The following is a 19,186-nucleotide window of genomic DNA, read 5'->3' as shown; positions in this document are numbered from 1 at the left end:
GGCGAAAAAGCGCCACTGACGTGACCCTCACAGACAAGGTGATCAAAGGAAAGCGGAAAAGAGAAGCACATAACTGCCATCGCGGTGATGATGACCCCCCCCCGAAAAGTCCAGAAAGTGCGAAGGAGGGGGAGGGAGCTGAGTGGTCAAGACTATACATACCTTGGGTGAGCGCAGAGGGAGAGGCTGCTGGAACATGAGAGACATGTAGGTGCAGCACACACGCCCCTCTCTTTCGTCTTTCCGCTTCTCCACCTCTTGCGCATTCCAAGCGACACACGTTCGCTTCCGACCGACCCCCTTCCCCCGTCCTGCGCGCATCATCTGCGCAGCTGCTCAAAACTCAAGGCAACACAGAGGAGTGTGAGACAGAAAACACAAACAACAGAGCCGAAAAACGCGCTTTGCTCTCCTGCGTGTACGACGGCGTTACCTTATCTACTCTCCTTCCTCCCTCTTTCTCACCCATAGCACCTCCGCCACCCCTCCCTCCCTCGCTCTTCGTACCCCCTCGCCTAGCTCCATGGTAACCGACAGCTCGCGTGTAGGTGCACCCCCATCTTTCTCACTCCCTCTCTCTCTCTCTCTCCAGGACTCTGTCCCATCATCGATTTTGTCTTATCCTCTTCTCCCGCTTTTCGTCTCCACAAGCGGGTGCCTCTTCACCCTCCCGCTTTTTTTGGTGGCTCTCGCACCAGCCAAAACGTTCAGCTCCATTGCGTGTGTGCGTGCGCGTGTGCCTTCGCTACGCCCCCTTTGCCCATTTTTTTTTTCTTTTCTGTTTGACGTTTTGCTCTGCTGCGCGCTGCTCGACTTCCCCTCCCCTCCCCTCCACCCATCCGTCGTACCCACAGACAACACGCATCCCAATACGCCATGCCTGCTCCAATTTTCGACAAAGTTCTCGTCGCCAACCGTGGCGAGATCGCCTGCCGTGTGATGGCGACCTGCCAGCGTCTGGGAATCAAGACCGTGGCCGTCTACTCCACCGCCGATGAGCAGGCCAAACATGTAAAGATGGCGGACGAGGCTGTCTGCATTGGCCCCCCTGCCTCCGTGGAGAGCTACCTGCGCATTGACAAGATTGTGGACGCCTGCAAGCGGACGGGGGCCCAGGCCGTGCACCCCGGCTACGGGTTCCTGTCTGAGAATGGCGAGCTCCAGTCGGCCTTGCAGAAGAACAACATCGTCTTCGTTGGCCCGGACGCGCACTCCATCGAGGCCATGGGCGACAAGATTGAATCGAAGCGGCTCGCGCGCGATGCTGGCGTGACGTGTATTCCCGGCTTCATTGGCGAGGTGAGAACGCACGAGGACGTGCTGCGGTTTGCGCGAGAGGTCGGCTACCCAGTCATGATTAAGGCCTCCGGCGGTGGTGGCGGCAAGGGCATGCGCGTTGCCTACAACGATGAGCAGTGCGTGGAGTACTACGACATGTGCAAGGAGGAGGCCAAGGCTGCCTTCAACAACGACAAGATGCTCGTCGAGAAGTTCATCGAGAACCCGCGCCATATTGAGATTCAGGTGATCGCGGATCGCAAGGGCAACACGCTGTACCTGCCGGAGCGGGAGTGCTCTATTCAGCGCCGCAACCAAAAGGTGATCGAGGAGGCGCCGTCTGTCCTGCTGGACGCGAAGACCCGCAAGGCCATGGGCGAGGAGGCCGTTGCGATGGCGCGAGCCGTGCAGTACGTCAGCGCCGGTACGGTTGAGAACGTCGTCAACCCGCAGAAGCAGTTCTACTTCCTCGAGATGAATACCCGCCTTCAGGTGGAACACCCCATCACGGAGGAGATCACCGGCATCGATCTTGTGGAGCAGATGCTTCGCGCCGCGGCAGATCTGCCGCTCAGCATCACGCAGGACGACATTAAGATCAACGGCCATGCCACGGAGTGCCGTGTGTACGCTGAGGATCCGACGAAGAACTACTTCCCGTCCATCGGCCGCCTCACCATGTACCAGGAGCCTACCGGCCCTGGCGTGCGCTGCGACTCCGGCATTATGGAGGGCTCGCAAATCTCGGTCTACTACGACCCGCTCATCTGCAAGCTGTCCACCTGGGGCAAGGACCGCACAGAGTGCATCGAGCGCATGGAGAAGGCGCTGGACGAGTACGTCATTCGCGGTCTGCGCCATAACATTTGCCTCCTGCGCGACGTCGTCACGGAGCCGCGTTACCAGAGCGGGCACCTCACCACCAACTACCTGCCAGAGCAGTACCCGGACGGCTTCAAGAAGGCCGCGCTGACAGCAGCGGAGACGCAACTCATGTATGAGGCGGCTGCTTGTGTCCACCTGAAGCGCGAGCGCACCCACTACACCCAGGGCACTGCTCCGTCGGAACGTCAGTTCTACGTCTCCATCAGCGCCAAGCAAGAGGGTGAGGTGCCGGTGTACGTTCGCCAGCTCGATGACTCCCACTTCGAGGTGGCCGCATCGAAGAACGGCCCGTTCAAGAAATTGGAGGTGGCGTGGAAGGTCAGCTACCCGATCATCCGCGTGAATGACGGTACGAAGGAGACGGTGCTGCAGTTCTGGGGCACCAACGAAGTGGCGTACAGTATTCAGATGAAGGGCACCACCTTCGACGTGAACGTGATGAGCGACCTGCAGTCGGTACTGAGCCACTTCGTGCCGGTTGCACAGACGGTCGTCAATACGAAGCAGGTTCTGTCACCCATGCCGGGTGTCATTGTCGCCATCAAAGTCCAGCCAGGCCAGAAGGTGGTTGCCGGCGAAGAGATTCTGACGCTGGAGGCCATGAAGATGCGCAACAAAATCTACACCCAGGCCGACGGCAAGGCGAAGGAGGTCAAGGTCATCCTCGGCGCCACCGTTGAGGAAAATGAGGTGCTAGTGGAGCTGGAGTAAAGCGCGCGTATCACAGGAGCACTGTGCTCACGTGTGACTGCGCGCGTGCGTGTCTGCGAGTCGGTGTGTCTGCACTGCGCTGCTCTGTCGTTTTCTCTCCCTCTTTTCTCTCCCCTCCTTCACTGTGCCCTTGCGCCGATACACGTGCAGTGGGAGAAGGAGATGGGCAGAGGAGGAGGCGTGGTAGGCGTCAGAGACTGAGAAGCGCGCCATGGGCGCCCTGACAAGCACTGTAACAGGCAACGGAGTGGAGAAATAGGTGCATCAACGACGAGAATAATTAGCCAGTGTTGGGGGAGGGGGTGAGAGGAGGGTGGGGCGAATGCTCTCTACCCGGGAGAGACCTAACCTACTCCCTTTCCTGCAAACTCACTCAGTTGCTTACACGCGCACGTACACTCCTGCTAGCACAGAGCACGCCTGGGCAGCAGCAGCGGCATGAACGCACGCAACTCCCTCTCTTTCCCTGTGAAGGTGTGAGAGGGAAGCCGCAACACGCCACAAAAAGTTGCATTTCTTGACGCCAACACTCACGAATTCTCCTTCAGGAAGTTGCTGATGAGCACATCCACTGTCACTCTCTGCTCAACAACAAGGGTGGCAGTGACTGGTGAGAACGATGCCAACGACTTGGGGGAGGGAGGGAGGGTGTCAATCGAAGAGGCAAACAGAGTGGGGCTGAACCGCACCCATTCCATCAAGGCCTTTTCCCACACGTCGTTGCACATGTTTGTGTGTGCGTGTGTGCGCCACGTGCAGGACGCCCCCTGCCAGGCGCTCGCTCGCTCTGTACCCCCTCGCTCACGCCTTCCTGCCTCGCTTGTGCGTTTGGTGCAAGGCAAAGAGGACTATCAGGCAAGCGGCCCTCGTTCTCTTGTCCCCCTAGCGAGCAGGCGCCTTTTTGTTTTTTTTTTTTGGGGTCTCCACCTTTCACGCGCTCTTCCCCTTTCCACCTCACTTACTTTCCTCTGCTCTTCGCTCAATCGACTTGGGTACGTTCGTCCTTCTTTCCGGTGTATCGGTTCGTGACTTCTGCTCTACACCCCCCCTTTTTTAGCCTTTGGCTGCCTCATGACTCTTTCCCGTGGTGCCCATGCACTCAGGACATGACGTGTGTGGGGAAGCCGCTCGCGTACGTGGGGATCTACCCACTGCCGCATAAAGAAGGCCCGTAGCGGTGGCGGTGGAGGCGCTGAGTTTTTCTGCTTTGTGGGCCTCAACTCACACACGCTTTTTTTTTTGCTTCTCTCTTTTTTTTCTGTTCTCTTCTTCTTCCGCTTGTGAGCGCGCGTGTCTGCGCCTTGGCCTCTGCGTGCGCTCTCGCGCTGCGCGTGTGTGTGTGTGTGTGCGCGCTGTGTGGGTTTCCTCCCGGCGTCTGACGATGTCTGCGCGATTACGTGCCACAGTTGCACATCCATGAGAGGAGGTTGTGCTTCGTAGGACCCTCATTGCTCGCACGGACAGGAAAGGTGCCTCAGCCTCTGCCTTCCTCCTTGGCTTTTCTCTTGCAGGAAGGCCTACCACCACACGAAGACAATGGATATTTTCTCTTCAACGCCGCCATTCTCTCCCGTTCTACCGTAGAGAATGGCGGCGTTGAATGCAAAAACACTTCTCGAGGCCCAACACAAGCAGCCAACCTCGGATGCACCTTTGCCACTGGAGTCGAGGACGAGTACGGGCGTGGCGAGTGAGGCACGTGCTCGTGTGTATACTTTTAGATATGTCAAGTCTCACCTCTCTCGCACCGACGCGCAGAACAAATTTTCAGGCGATGCACGCGCGTGTTTATGTGATTGGGCTCCTTCTCCTATTCCGCCACCCCCTTCTCTTCTCGCTGTCTCGCAATACAATCCACCCCTTTCTGCTCGTCTTCGCTGCGTCGTCTACGCATGAATGCCGGTGCTGCTGCTACGGTGTCAATGAAGCCACGCTCACGGCCCTCAACGCAAAGTGAGGAGAGGGGCGAAGCCACCCCCCAGTCTTTCTGCCCGGCGCCGCTGTGCTGAGTTTCCCCATCTTTGCAGCTCTGCCACAGAGCGACGTTGGTGCGTTTTCTCCTGCAAGTTGATTGTCGCTGTTATTTTCTTCTCTGCGCTCATCTGCGCCACATTTTAGGCCCGTGGCTCACGTGCGCTTGCCTTCCTCCCCTCTCCTTCGACGCACATCGCGCACACGTGGGTTCGTTGCCTCTCACCCAGCATGAAGCGAGCGCGCTCTCTGTCGGCGGACGGCAGCGAGTCGGCCCCGGAGCCTTCCACGGCTTCTCTATCGAGCAGCGCGGTCACTGACCTGTCGCCGTCCTCGTCTTCGTCTTTGTTGGCTGTGGAGGAATACGAGGAGCCGACGGCAACGCCGCTTCTCTCGATATTGCAACCGGTGCTGGCGCACTTGAAGGAGAGGGAGTTATTCGCTGATGCCCTCCGCCGGTACTCGGGTACGAAAGCCGCGGCATTCGACGCGCTCGCCCAACTCCACCAAGCGGCCATGACGCAGCACGCATTTGTGATGATGCGCATGACGCGCGAGGCGATCCTTCTCAGGGCACTTGAGGAGGCCCGCCGCACCGGCATTGCTCTCCCACACGTGTGGATGATGCGGTGGAAGGCTAAACCAACTGCTGAGCACGGGCCCTTTGACGATGACGTCATTCAGCAGTGGGGTCGGGACGGCTATTTCGGCAAGAAGGAGGCAGAGCTTTGTGACATCAACGGCGTCCGCAAGTATTGGCGGCCAGCACTATCGGTGGCGCCCGGTGTTTGAGTTGCTTACCATCTCCCCACCTCTCGCTTTCCTGCGGTGTCGCTCTGCGCAGGTTTTTGTGGATTACTTTTCCGGCAGACCTGGAGTGTCTCTCTACGCCAAGTGGCACCTCTACACAAGCGTGCACACGCAGCCTTAAACGGAAGTAAACGTGGGAGGTGAATACCACTGTCTTCCCTCTTCTTTGGCTCCTTCTCGCATGCGTGCAGGTAGAGACGGTCATGTCTTGCCATCGCACTACGTCGGGTGAATGAAAGGCGGGTCTGGTACTGCTGTTGCTCATTCCTGGGGTCCCCACCATCACCCTCTTCCCTCCGTACTGCTTCCCCTTGTTCTCCGTCTGCTCTGTCTCAGCCCATTGCACACCCGCCCGCCCACCCACTTACTCACCCATCAAGGGGACCGTATGCTACCCTCGGACCACACCTCAGCCCTCGACAGGCCCCTTCGCCTTACAACCATCTGAGAACAAAGCGAGTGAAGGATCGTGCAATTACACACATGCATGCAGGTACAGACACCCTTCTCCCTCCCCCTCCCTCCCTCTCCCCTCCCCCCACCGTCATACAGGAGGTGTTGGAGTGAAGCACCACTGCGTTGATCCCTCCAGATTGTTTCATCTTCCCGACGAAGCGCCGCTGTATACACACGCACTCGTATCATTGTCCTCGACCCCCCTTTTTCGCTCTCTGCCTCCTCGTCCGTCTCCCCAACCGCTGTGGGCGAGAAGCAAGCGAGTGCGCCGACTGTCAGTTACCGCCGGCTCAGTGCGTTATTCTTCTGTCCTCGACATCGGTGGTGGTAAAGAACGTGTGGCAACAACACTACTCCTGCTGCTTTGCTTCTCTCTCTTTCTGTTCTCCTCGCCGTTCTCTCGTTGTTCATTTAGACTCTTTTCTTCTTCGATCCCTCCGCTCCTCTCCACTTTCTCCCCCACGCTCGGCAAGAGTTGCGCACTCCATCGTCAGAGCTTCGAAAATGATGTCCGCTGAGCAGCTGTCGTCGCAGCAGTACATCAGTGACGTGCTGCGACGATACCAGCTGGAACGCTTTCAGAGCTCCTTTGCGTCTAGCATGACTATCAAGGACCTTCTCACCCTGCAGCCGGAGGACTTCAGTGGCTATGGCGTTGTAGAGGCAATGGACATTTTGCGGCTGCGCGACGCCATCGAGTACATCAAAGCCAACCCGCTCTCCGCCTCACGCTCCGGCAGTGACGTGCTCGACGGTGACGGGGACGATAGTACCCCGGAAGGAAAAGAGGAGAGCTCGACAGGGCGCCGACGGCTGTATACAGCACGCGGAACCACCGTTCTTTGCCCGTCAACCGACAACGCAGAGGAGGTGAAGCGCAAGAGCCGCATCGTCGTGGCTATTCGCAAGCGTCCGCTCAGCGCCGGGGAGCAGACAAACGGCTTCACGGACATCCTGGATGCCGATAACAGCGGCGAGATTGTGCTGAAGGAGCCGAAGGTGAAGGTCGATCTGCGCAAGTACATCCACGTGCACCGCTTCTTCTTCGACGAGGTTTTCGACGAGGCGTGTGACAACGTCGATGTGTACAACCGCACGGCTCGTGCGCTGATCGACACCGTCTTTGACGGTGGCTCTGCAACATGCTTTGCCTATGGGCAGACGGGGAGTGGAAAGACACACACGATGCTGGGCAAGAACCCCGAGCCAGGCCTCTACGCACTCGCGGCAAAGGACATGTTCGACCGCCTCACTGGTGACAGGCGCATTGTTGTTTCGTTCTATGAGATCTATAGCGGGAAGCTGTTTGACTTGCTGAACGGTCGGCGACCCCTGCGGGCACTCGAAGACGACAAGGGGAGGGTGAACATCCGCGGTCTCACCGAGCACTGCTCTAGCAGCGTGGAGGACCTCATGTCGATTATCGGCCAGGGAAACGCCGTCCGTAGCTGCGGTTCCACCGGCGCCAACGACACGAGTTCTCGCTCCCACGCTATTCTCGAGATAAAGCTCAAGGTGAAACGGACATCGAAGCAGAGCGGCAAGTTCACCTTTATCGACCTCGCTGGTAGCGAGCGCGGCGCCGACACGGTGGACTGCGCGCGACAGACCCGCCTTGAAGGGGCGGAAATCAACAAAAGCCTCCTCGCTCTGAAGGAGTGCATTCGTTTTTTAGATCAGAATAAAAAGCACGTCCCATTCCGCGGCTCGAAGTTGACTGAGGTGCTCCGCGATTCGTTTGTCGGCAACTGCCGTACTGTGATGATCGGCGCCGTTTCTCCATCCAACAACAACGCCGAGCACACGCTAAACACACTGCGCTACGCCGATCGCGTCAAGGAGCTGAAGCGCGTCGCGACGGAGCGGCGTACAATGTGCATCCCCAATGACCAGGAAGAGGTCATCTTTGAGACGACTGAGAGCAGGCCACCGTCACGGAGGACGACGACCCGGCTTTCGACGGCTGACCCCTTTTTCTCCGACACTCCAACGGCTGCCTTGGCACGCAGAAGTACGTTGCTTAGCAGCCGCTCCGTCAACACACTGTCGTCGTCGTCGTCACAGGGCAAGTCGGACCTCGTCAACTCGAAGCCGCCGTCGCGCGATCGGGCTTTGGACGCGGTGTGCAGTAAGCGACCCCGCCACTCAGACGGAGTCTGCGATGGCGAAGTGGTTTCGCGGCTGAGTGGCCGCCCAAGTTTTAAGCGCTTCGAGGGCGGCGCTGAGCTCGTGGCGGCCCAGCGCAGCCGCGTCATTGACCAATACAACGCCTACCTCGAGGCGGACATGAACTGTATCAAGGAGGAGTACCAGGTGAAATACGACGCAGAGCAGCTGAACGCCAACACGCACAGCTTTGTCGAGCGCGCACGCTTGCTGGCGAGCGAGAAGCGACGCGCGATGGAGTCCTTCCTGACGCAGCTCGACGAGCTCGAGAAGATCGCACAGCAAGTCGCCAGCATCGACGCCTTCCACCAACAACTGCCGCCACTGTAGTCCTCCTCCGCGCTCTTCTAGGCTGTATTCCTCTTTCTTTTCTGTTCTCCGGTGCTCACCCGCGTTTGTGTGTGTCTCTCCCTTCCTCCCCCTCTTTCCGTATGTCCATCAACCCCGGTGCTGCCGCACAGGCGCTTCTACCGTTCGCAGTGCTGTTTTGCTGCTGCAGTTCCCTTGCTGACTTTGGCAGTCGTGGGCCCTCTCTATCGGTGGCGGGCACTCGTGCGCAGGCGGTCGCCGCTTAGACTCGAGCGTTAGTTGTTGTCTTTTGACTTCTTTATCTTCGACCTCTCTCTTGCGCGGTCTTTCCGTGCATCTCTTTCTCTCACTCTCTGTGTGGCGTACTGTTTGTGCTCGTTTTCTCTCTTACCCTCTTAGACGTAGATGCACCCCCTCCCAAGCGCCACCAGAGCCTCACACACAGTCGGCGCATGTGGGTGTGTCTCTCTCTCTTTCCCTTTCTTAGCCCATCGGTTCTCGCTGCGTGCTCGTGATCGGGTATATGAGTGCCGCTTCTTCGTCCGTGTGGACAGCGCTGCTGCGTGTCGCGTGACGCCACTCTCCCTACCTCTCTGACTCTGTCAATCAGTGGCGCCAGTGTCTAGCACTGAGGAAGAAAGCGCAGCTGTTGTGTGTGCATATCGGCTCTCTAGGGAGTGCGCAACACCGGTAGTTAAGAGAAAGACCTCCGCTCTTGTCCACGGGAATACACACGTAAGGGGGGGGGGCGGGCAGTCATGAAGAGGGTATTGCCCCCTCCCTCTCTCTGTTCATGTGTGTGTGTGTGTGTCTGTGTGCATGATGGTGCCTGTTTCGGCTCTATTCTGGTCTTCATTTTCTTTCCTCCTGTGCCGTCTGTTTGGCTTCCCTTTCTCATGTTTTGTTCACCCGTCAAACACGTCTGACTTGTGGTTGTCTGTGTGCATTTCTCGCGGCCGTTGCCGTCTTACCCCCTTCCCTCACTCTCACTCTCTCTCTCTCTCAGACGTGCTTGCACACGCGCCCCCCGCGAAAAATGAAGAGGAAAGGATAAGAGGCGCGCACCTACACCCACACACATCGATGGAGTACAGGCCAGGGTGCGCCGGTAGTCACGTCTCGTCGGCGCGGTAGAGAAGGAGGGGACAGTAGCTGGATTCATCGTAAACAGCATCAGGAGGGAACCCAAGGGTAGGGGTGTTGTACTGAGAGAGAAAGAGGTGGGCTGGTGATTGTCGATGCTGCTATGTGTGCGAGCTTACTTCTCTGTGTAGCTGTCAACCGCACATCAGCCCATGCCCTGCCGCTTTCTCCAGTTCATCTCTCATTCTTCACTACCGTCGATTCTGCCCTCTCTCTTCTTTCTCATTTCGGTCAGCGGCGTGTGCCGTGGCCTCAACGCCTCCCTCGCTTATGCGTCCGCTCCGGCCGTTCCCCTGGAGTATCCACCGGATAAACGCCCCTCTCCAACAGGCCCACTTTCACAGCGACACAGAGAGTGGGTTGGCCTTCGCCATTTTCAACTCTGCGTGTCTCACGCAACAATTCCCTTCGCTGTTAGCCCTTCTGTAGATGCTCAGACGGTGCTCAGTGCTCCTGAATGATCCCCCACTGGTGAGCGGTGGGCCGGTGCTGGGTCTAATGCACGAAACCTGGAAGCGGACAGCGATTCGCCCCTCGATCATGGACGCGCAGATCACGCAGAGCGCGCTGGAGGTGAAGATGTCGAGCCTGCTGGCGCGTGAGATGCAGACGGAGAAGTGGGAGGCGGCGCGCGAGCCTCCGCTGAAGCGCAAGTGGGTGCAAGCCCCCGTCTCTCAGCTTTCGACTAGCCTCTCACGGCGTGACTGGTTCCGACTGATGAGCTTCAACATGATGACGGACGCGTGGGGGCCCTGCCGCACCACCCCCGTAGAGGCGGTGCAGGTGCGCGTGCCGGAGTTCACACGCAACCCTGAATGCGATGACCCCGACGCCTTCTGTGACTACGACCCCTCCGTTGACAAGGAGGTCCCGCCCTTCCTTGCGCCGGAGTATCGTCGCAAGCATCTCGTCGAGTTACTGCGGTGCTACGACCCCGACATCATCTGCTTGAATGAGGTGAATCGGACCTTTTTCAACACAGAAATGTGGCGATACGTGCGGTTCCTCGGCTACGGCACGCTCTATCAGTCGAGCCGCGGTGCCCGTGTGCGGGCTCTCCGCAAGGGCGACAATGCAGCCGCCCCATCCAACCGGGGCAAGATAGCTGAGGAGGAGGATATCGGCAACGTGATTCTGTTTCACAAGGGCCGCTTCTTCCCACTCATGATGCCGGGCCGAGATGTTGGCCAGCGCTTCCACTTTGCCCACTTTGTCGGCATGCGGGACAAGGTGACAAACATGACGCTCTACGTCGCCTGCGTGCAACTCACCGCGGGGGCAACGGCAGAGGCGGCGAACGTCCGGCTGCACGAGGCACGACAGGTGCTCACCATACTGGATGCCCTCGGCCGCCACGACGCCGATCGCTCGCATCAGTCCCACATCGTATGTGGCGATCTCAACAATCAAACAGACGATGAGGCGTGTGTGGAGCTCTTGCGCAGCACCTTTTTTTCCACGCATGACCTCGTTGGCGGTCCGCGCTGGACGGCGTGGCATTACCGCGACGAAGCCCGCGCCGCTGCCTACGAGGCGTACTACGTCAAGAACGTGAAAGAGGCACACCGGTCAGACAAGACCTACCAGGCTGAAGAGGAGATCGAGCGTTTCCAGCGCAAGGACGCCGGTGCCTACCACGGCGTCTTCTCGAAGGTGCAGCTTGTGCGGGACGAGATCGCAGCTCGAGGGCACAAGAAGCAGCAGCGGCTGCTGGCGACACCAAACACCGCCACGTCCGACGTGGCGGTGTCACCGCTTGCTGGCTCGGTTGGTGTTACTGCTGCAGCACCAGGATCATCGCCTGTCTCTGCACCAGCACTGTCTGACGCTGCCCTCCAAGTGGACCAACTCGCGCTGTTGAAGAGGAACCGGAAAGAAAACGGCATCACATACAACACACAAGATTTCATTTTCTACGACCCCAGCACGCTCGCCTTGCACCAGGTACTGGACGTTCCAGAGGACGAGGAGGTGAACGAGGCGCAGCTCTTCCCGAACTCCAAGCTCCCCTCCCACCATCTCCCACTCTTCATCGACATATCCTGGATTGACACCTTTCCTGATGTCGCTGCACGAACGTTGAAAGAGTAGGGGCATGCGAGTGAAGGCGGGTGCTCAACGTGTCTGTGCCTGCATGCCTCTGGTAGCTTCCCCGCTACTTGGAGTTGTCTCTCATCTTTTCACGGCCCACACGCGGAGGCAGGCAAGTATATCGCACCACACCGCACGCCTATTCCCTCACTGACACACACCACACATTTTCACTAGTCACGCCTGCTCGTGCCAAGGCGAATTCCAATCAATAGCTGATTAGAGATCATCGCATAAGTGGAGGGGGGGGTAGAAGGAGGCTGCTGCTGCGGTAAACAAACGAAATCATTGACTGTTCTCGCTCACTGTTCATCATCCCGTTCTCTGGCGTCTTCCACTCGCTCAGCATGGTTGACTTCGCGCAACCACGCAAACGGCGTATGAAGGCATGGAGTGCCACCCCGCTCGTATTCCTCTCCTCCTCATGCCTCCTAAGGAGGCCGCTCTTTGCCCCCGCATCACCTAAACAGCGGGGGGGGGGGGGGGGGAGGAGACAGCGGCTTTGGGCGCGGCGTGTGAGAAGCGCGAACTGCGCTTCACATCCTCGCCACGTGGTGGCCACTCGGATCTTCTCAGTTCTCTCCTGTGAGACGAATTGCGAGTACTCTGCTGTACTGACAACGCATCTTCCCTCCTCCACTCTCCCCCCTCTTCCTCTGCCACCCATCAGCCACATCGCACCAGCACCTCCTCAGTGTATATGCGCGTGTACACTCTGTAAAGTGCTAGTGCGCTCCTACAGACACCACCGCCAGGCTTCTCCCTCTTTCCTCGCCTATTCGTTTTTCTGTTTTCCTCCTTTGCCTTTTGTACACACACACACCCGCACATTTCTCCCTCTGGAAGGGTCGTGCGTGGCCTTCTGCCGTCCTCTCATCTCCCATTTCTTCTCGCTGACTGTCTTTCCCCCCTCTTCCCATTCTTCCGCCTTCTCCCCCTCCGCGTTTCCACGCCGGTCCGCGCCCCTGCAGCCGTTTGCCTACTTTGCTGCGCCATCTTCAGCTTGGCGCCTTATTTCTTCACCTTCTTTTCTCTTCTACCGCTAATAAGATGCGCAGCTCTCTCGCCTTCGCCCTGGTCGTGGTGGTGCTGGGGTGCCTCGTACCGGCAATGACGCACGCCTACTCGACAACGTACACCGCGCGTAGCGCCGGCTCCGGCGCCTTTGCCTTTGACCCCCTCGCGGCCGACTTTTGCAAGTTGCAGGACGCGGCATCACACACGGCTATGTCGACCTCGGCCTCTATTCAAGAGGCTCTTCAGAGCGCCTATAAACGGGAGGGAATCAGCGGCAACATCCCCCTCGGCGGCATGACGGAGCAGGCGGTGTGTACTGGAGCGCAGTGTGAATGGCGGTGGTACCGCGGCCTATTCCGCACCACCCGCCCGTTGTTTCTGCGCGGCGTGAACTACTGGGGCGTTAACGATGACACAACTCCAGTAGACCAGACCACTGCTGTGTCGGGTTCTTACACGAACTTCGACACCAACTACCCGCGCTCCTGGGGTAACCTGAGCTACTGGGGAAAGCGTCTGGTCGTAATGCAGCCGTCTGGCAAGTGGGTGAACACGGAGGTGTCAACCTCCTTTACCCACTTCCTCTGTGAGTACTACGTGTACGCCGACTCCGATGGAGTAAATAAACTTGTGCCCACCTTTCCAGGTGGCAGCGCCATTCCCATTGTCAGCAGCTCTGGCCACACGTACACGTACTGCGGCAAAGAAGTCAAGGTAGACTCGCAGAGCCGCTGGATCCTCCCGAAGTGCGACGAAAAATTCCCCTGGTGGGGCGGCCTCGCCCTTGCTGTCGGGTGCTATATCACTCTCATCGCTCTCATCATTGCCATCTGGTGCTGTTGCTGCGCCCGCCGGCGCAGAGACGAGGAGCAGCGCCGCCGTAAGATCATCGGCTCCAAATACGATAACCAGGGCGCCATTCCGATGCAGTCGGAGCTCGGGCTGAGCCGCCACAGCACTTTCATACGCGGCAGCATGTACAGCTCCAACAACTCCGAGTCTGATACCGATACGTTCTCTTTGCGCGAGTAGACAGGCAGGCAACCAAAGGACGAAAAGAAAATCAGCGGCCAGGCGGGTCTGCAGCAGTTTTGCCCCCTTCCACCCCTGGCCTCAAAGGTGGGGCTTCTTTGTTGCACTTGCCCATCTTATCACCTCTCTCCCGCTGGCTCGCTACTGTTCACACTCTCGTTCGTCCACCACAGGCACCTCTTTTTCTGAAAGGCAAGTCTCTCTTTTGTGCAGAAATGTGCGCCTTTTGTTGGATGTGCTGGCAGGGATGCACATGACGCCTTAAAGCGCGAAGGCGAACAACGCGGCAGTACACTCTCACATTTGTAAAGCGAATGTTTGAGCTTTGCCGACAACGGCACGCGGGGCATTTTTTTCTCTTTTTCTTCTCTGCTCCCTCTTCGTGACTCTCCCCATTTTGCGAAGCTCCTTCACGCGCTGTTCGCAGACAGTGCGGTACAGACCGGCGTCCAACCAGGAGCACCCGCTGTACGCTACAGTACTGCACTCATAGGCAATCGAAGAAGAGGCTGCGGTCCTCTTGCTTGTCGCTATCGTGCCGAGTGTAACGCAGTGGAGGTGGGACTTGATCTGCTGCGAAAACAACTTGATCGATGAAGATACAGCAGAACGAGTGTGGTTGGTGTTTAGGGACTCGCTCTCCCTCGTCATGGTGATGCGCAGGGTCTCTACCAAGGTGAGAGTCGGCAGGCTGGGACGTGTATTGTACACAAACATTAGCGCTGATGGACTGCCGCGTGCGCTTCGCATTGATGTTTGTTTTTGGTCATTTTGAATTGAGACGCGACGACAAAGTGGGCATGGCTGTAGAATCGCCACTGTGCCCGAGGTGCCCAGACCTAATTAAATGAATCGTGAACCTGGACATCATTCTCAGAAGCCATGTCGAAATCCCCCTATTCTCCCTCGATCGACGCCACCACTTGTGCCCTCCAGCCGGACCCTGGATGCTGCCCGCTTGGATAAGGGCATGGAGTCCACCCGAGTCTGTCTGGCGCCAACCGCGCAGCACGCACCGCAAGAAGGGACGAGGAAGGACAGGAGGAGTCCGTTAGACGCGTGGCCCGCCTTCAGTGGGTCGCGGGGGGGGCTCCTCCCGGACGGCCAGGATTAGGCCGCAGTGCCGCGGAGGCGCGGGTGTGCTGTGACTGCGTGCGCGCCTGTTGGTCGACTCGTTCGCGGTCCAATGGGCCCGTTGACCGGAAACGAAGCATGTGTGTTCTCTTTTTCCTCTGCGGACCGCTTTAGAAACTCTCTCTCGGTTCTCACATTGTCTTCTGGACTTATTCCTTCTCACGTGTCTTTGTTTATCCTCTGCTCGGCATATGTGTGTCCCTGCGCAAGAGCGTGCGAGGGCATAGGAGTCATTTTTTGCTACCCTCTTTCTCTGTGCCCCTTTCCTGACCCCCGTACTGCCGCCTCTTTTATTTGCCGTCTCTCGATGTTTCTCTTCTCTCTCCGCTCTTTTTCTTCCATCTCTTTGGGTTTGAGGGACGGGGCACTACGCAGCAGCCGCAGCAGAGACACACAATAGAGGGACAGTGCTGAAGTAGAGAGAGCAGTGGAGCAACTAACCACGCAGAAGGTGATGCTTCTTCCCATCTCTCTTCGCGTTTTGGCTCTCTGGTTGTACGCCGTTTAGGACTAGCAGCGTGTGTTCGTGGTGGGCCTCATCTATTCTGGTTTTCTCTTTTTTTTTCCCTTTGCCGTTCTCTCCTGTGCATTGCTGTCCATTCCATTTTGTGCTCTTTTTCTCTCTGCTCCGTTTCCCTCTCACCTCTTTCATCATAGCGTTGTCTTGCTTGCGTGGTTTGCCGCTCCTTTGGCCTTTTCTTCGCCCTTTGTGGCATGGTCCGGCTTCGTTGTGTATTTGCTTGGATTCACTCTCTCTCTCTTGCTCACCGACGCTGCGCTGTCATACCTGTGCACAATCGACTCGAACCAGCCGCTGTCCCTCCTCTTTTTTCCTTGTCCTCCTTGGTGGGCAGTAAGCTTCCTATTGGTGATGCAGCCACGAGCGCTCAGGCAGTCGTGATCAGCGGACAGCGAGGTGTTCTTTTTTAACTTACTATTCTCTTTCTCTTGATAGAGTTTTCCCTCTTTTCTCTGTGTCTGTCTGTCTGCCATGGTGTGTACAGCGCGTCTCTCTCCTTTGCCGTTCTACGGCGTCAGTGGATGGGTCGACATCGCCGCCAATGTGGCTGTGGCACGGATGTTGACGCACGTGCCTCTGTTATGCATAGGGAGAGGGGGCCGGCATCATCTGAAGGTACTGACAGCACCGGAGCAACAACCCAGCCACAGGGGTATTATGTGAACAGCTTAGCAGTTACGAGGCGAACTTTTGTGGTTAAAATTAACGCAAAGCGAATTGGAAATTATCACAAAGGAAAGAGAATACGATATGGCAGTCGGCCACCTCACCCGTGGCATCAACGAGAAAGAACTGAGAAAAACGGAAAACGAGCTCTTTTGGAGGAGAAAAAATGAGCGAGTGAGGACAGCCGCGAGACCAGTGCTCACACTTGTGGGTGCGTGCACGCATTAAAGTGACAAGGGAGGAAAAAGGAAACATCGGTCAGCGGGCAGACGAACGACTCTAGGACACTGTGCCTCCTGCGCTCTCTCAGTTCCCTTCTCATTTCTCTTCTCCTCTGTGCTCTGTAGCCATGGTCACTGTTGCTGTCGTTATCACCATGTGGTCAGCGTGATATCCGTTTAGTGGGGGGTTTTCAGCTGTTTGTTTGTTTGCTTCCCTCCTTTCCTTTTCGCTTTCTTATTTTGTGTCAGCATGTCTGTCTTTGCGTTGCTCACTTCACCGCCACATTCATGCCTTTTCTATCTCTACGTTCGAGGTTCTCATTTTGCGCAGGTGATGTTCATTGTGTGAGTGTGTTCGTAAGTGGTTTACTTGGCTCTTCATCCCTGGTCACTGCCCTCTATTTTATGTGATTTGTTGGATACTCTGGGTGCTGTAAAACGATGAACACCCACAACACAAACTTTCAATAAAGAACGTAGCAACAGAAGCCTTCCACCGTCTAACATAGGTGCAGGCAAGAAGCTCTCCCATTGGTAGAGTTAAATTGATGACGAAAAGCGAACCGAGCAGGTGTATGTGACGCAGGGTAAAACGAGCAGATCGTGCCACCCTGTGTTTCTTCCTTTTCCATGTCCTTTGATGTCTTCGGCACCGATAGGCTCTGGTGTTGACGCTAGCGTTGCGGTGCTGAAGTCATACACTTCAACCGATGAGGTCGACTGCACTCGAGACAAATGGTGTTTCTTATCCTCTCCGTTTCTCGGATGTGCACTCCGTGAAGCAGTGCCGTTTCGCTTTTTGTCTGTTGCTATGACTGCTGCTACTCCTCCATTCACTTCCCTTTCTCTCCACATATCCGCTTCTCCTCTTATGCTTCCGTATCTCGTATATACGCACACTTATTCCACCATACACATCTAACTCCTTCGAGCATGCCTTTGGTACGAAGTGATCCAGTTTCTCTCGTCTCTGATTTCGCTTCGTCGACCTGCATCACCATACAAAAGCCGAGGGCAGCACAATTCCCTTCCAATGTCACCTGTCACTTTTTTTATGTTCCCCCCCACTCGTATCCCCGCAGCTGACCTGTCGTCCCTCATTTTCTGATATGTTTTCTTCCTTTACAAGGAGAACATCAACAAAAACGCATTAGCGACTTCTTGCGCGTTGTGACCTCAACTTTCATGCGTTATCGCCTTTTGCTCACTCCTTCCTATCCTTGCGACACCCTCTCCCACTGTACCGGGGAAATCCTCCCGAGGGCGAGTGGCAGGGTACACGGGTTAGGGTTAGGGTTAGGGTTAGGGTTAGGGTTAGGGTTAGGGTTAGGGTTAGGGTTAGGGTTAGGGTTAGGGTTAGGGTTAGGGTTCCATTGGCGGCGTGTAAAACCACAAAGGCAATCGAATGGCACTTGACCTTATAGTTGGCAGGGTTAATTTGTCTGGGCAAAAGAACTGGAAGGGGGATGGGGGTGGTTGGTGGGATGTGGTGATGGATTTGCGAAATATACAGGCTGGGTGCCATAATGTTTCCCGATTGGAAATTATGGCCACAGGTCGGATATGTGTTTCTGTTATGAATGATTACTTTCTATTGTCCCTTTATTTCTTCTCTAATGTGTTATTCATAAATGAAGTAATCCACTCTAAGTGTTGATGCGGCCCGCGACGAAAAAACGCCCACCCACCCAACCCTAGACACGAATTTCTCGGATGTCCGGAACGGACCGGAAGGCCACAGAACGGCGGACCGGTTTCCTTCCGCGGATGCGGGGTGTGTACTCCGGGAACCGTGGGAAGGTGAGGGCGTCGACTGTGGCGTGGACGAACCGCATGTAGATGGTGAGTGAAAAATTTTCGGGTGAAAAATTCCTTAAATGAACCGCTTTCTGTTCAGGTAATATTTTGCAAGATGATGAATTTCTCGTTTCAACAAAGTTTCAAAGTTTCCTTTCAAACAGATTCTCTTAACCCGTGAGCGTGGTTTCCTTTCTTTATACCTTCTTCCTGATGGGGCGCGCCCATCATCCACCCAGTTCCGCTTTCCTTTTCAGCCCACCCTGTTTTTCTACCTTTGTGCGTTTGTAGTTTCCTCTGCGACATGGGTCCCCGGTTGTTCCCAACGATCCCTTCGGGTTCTGTAGCTTCCGTTTTTTTGTAGATTTGCCGACCGCAGCGCCGCCTGGATTCGTGTACGTGCGTCCCTGCGTGCGCCGCTGGAGCTAGCGCTGGTAGCTTGATTGTTTTTTCGGTGGCTGACCGACTCGTTTCCTTTCTTCTGGCGACTCCCCGCATGTCCGTTTGGCATGCCGCCCTCTGACCGTAATGAGTGGGCACCCGGTGGGGGAGGCTTCCCCGGTACCGGTGCCAAGCCATAAGAAAAAGCACACGAAAGAAGTCCAAGACGACTTGATGTGCTCCTCACGCGACCGAGCGCGGTAGAGGAGGCCGGCGGCATAATCATGACGCGGCGCCGCGGTCGTGGTTGCGTGCCTGCCTTGCCGCTTCCCAATGGGGTCGCGAAGATTAGTTCCATACCCATCTGCCTTCCACAAATCTTTCTCCCTTCTCGCCCTCTGTTGTCTTCAAGAAATTATATCTTCGCGAGCACCCTATCACACAGGACGGTGGCATTAGGGTTAGGGTTAGGGTTAGGGTTAGGGTTAGGGTTAGGGTTAGGGTTAGGGTTAGGGTTAGGGTTAGGGTTAGGTATAAGGGTTAGGGTTAGGGTTAGGGTTAGGGTTAGGGTTAGGGTTAGGGTTAGGGTAGGGTAAGG

The 19,186-nt window shown here is 56.7% G+C and overlaps 5 protein-coding genes across 5 annotated transcripts; all 5 read left to right on the top strand.

Moving 5' to 3' along the window:
• Nucleotides 1-876: 876 nt before the first annotated feature.
• Nucleotides 877-2,874, top strand: LBRM_01_0080 (putative carboxylase; the record flags this gene model as incomplete). Its single annotated transcript, XM_001561399.1, has 1 exon — nt 877-2,874. One exon carries the CDS (start codon nt 877-879, stop codon nt 2,872-2,874), a length of 1,998 nt encoding a protein of 665 aa, XP_001561449.1.
• A 2,202-nt stretch (nt 2,875-5,076) lies between these two features.
• LBRM_01_0070 (hypothetical protein, unknown function) lies at nt 5,077-5,637 on the top strand (the record flags this gene model as incomplete). The annotated part of the gene is made up of 1 exon (XM_001561398.1): nt 5,077-5,637. The coding sequence occupies one exon, from the start codon at nt 5,077-5,079 to the stop codon at nt 5,635-5,637; it is 561 nt and encodes a 186-aa protein (XP_001561448.1).
• A 978-nt stretch (nt 5,638-6,615) lies between these two features.
• On the top strand, nt 6,616-8,607 carry LBRM_01_0060 (putative MCAK-like kinesin; the record flags this gene model as incomplete). The annotated part of the gene is made up of 1 exon (XM_001561397.1): nt 6,616-8,607. One exon carries the CDS (start codon nt 6,616-6,618, stop codon nt 8,605-8,607), a length of 1,992 nt encoding a protein of 663 aa, XP_001561447.1.
• A 1,551-nt stretch (nt 8,608-10,158) lies between these two features.
• LBRM_01_0050 (conserved hypothetical protein) lies at nt 10,159-11,820 on the top strand (the record flags this gene model as incomplete). Its single annotated transcript, XM_001561396.1, has 1 exon — nt 10,159-11,820. One exon carries the CDS (start codon nt 10,159-10,161, stop codon nt 11,818-11,820), a length of 1,662 nt encoding a protein of 553 aa, XP_001561446.1.
• Nucleotides 11,821-12,870: 1,050 nt separating this feature from the next.
• On the top strand, nt 12,871-13,869 carry LBRM_01_0040 (hypothetical protein, unknown function; the record flags this gene model as incomplete). The annotated part of the gene is made up of 1 exon (XM_001561395.2): nt 12,871-13,869. The coding sequence occupies one exon, from the start codon at nt 12,871-12,873 to the stop codon at nt 13,867-13,869; it is 999 nt and encodes a 332-aa protein (XP_001561445.1).
• Between the last annotated feature and the right edge of the window lie 5,317 nt (nt 13,870-19,186).

The sequence above is a fragment of the Leishmania braziliensis genome, chromosome 1, assembly GCF_000002845.2.
Source record: "Leishmania braziliensis MHOM/BR/75/M2904 complete genome, chromosome 1".
NCBI lineage: Eukaryota > Euglenozoa > Kinetoplastea > Trypanosomatida > Trypanosomatidae > Leishmania > Leishmania braziliensis.
This window is presented reverse-complemented; position numbering and strand designations above follow the sequence as displayed.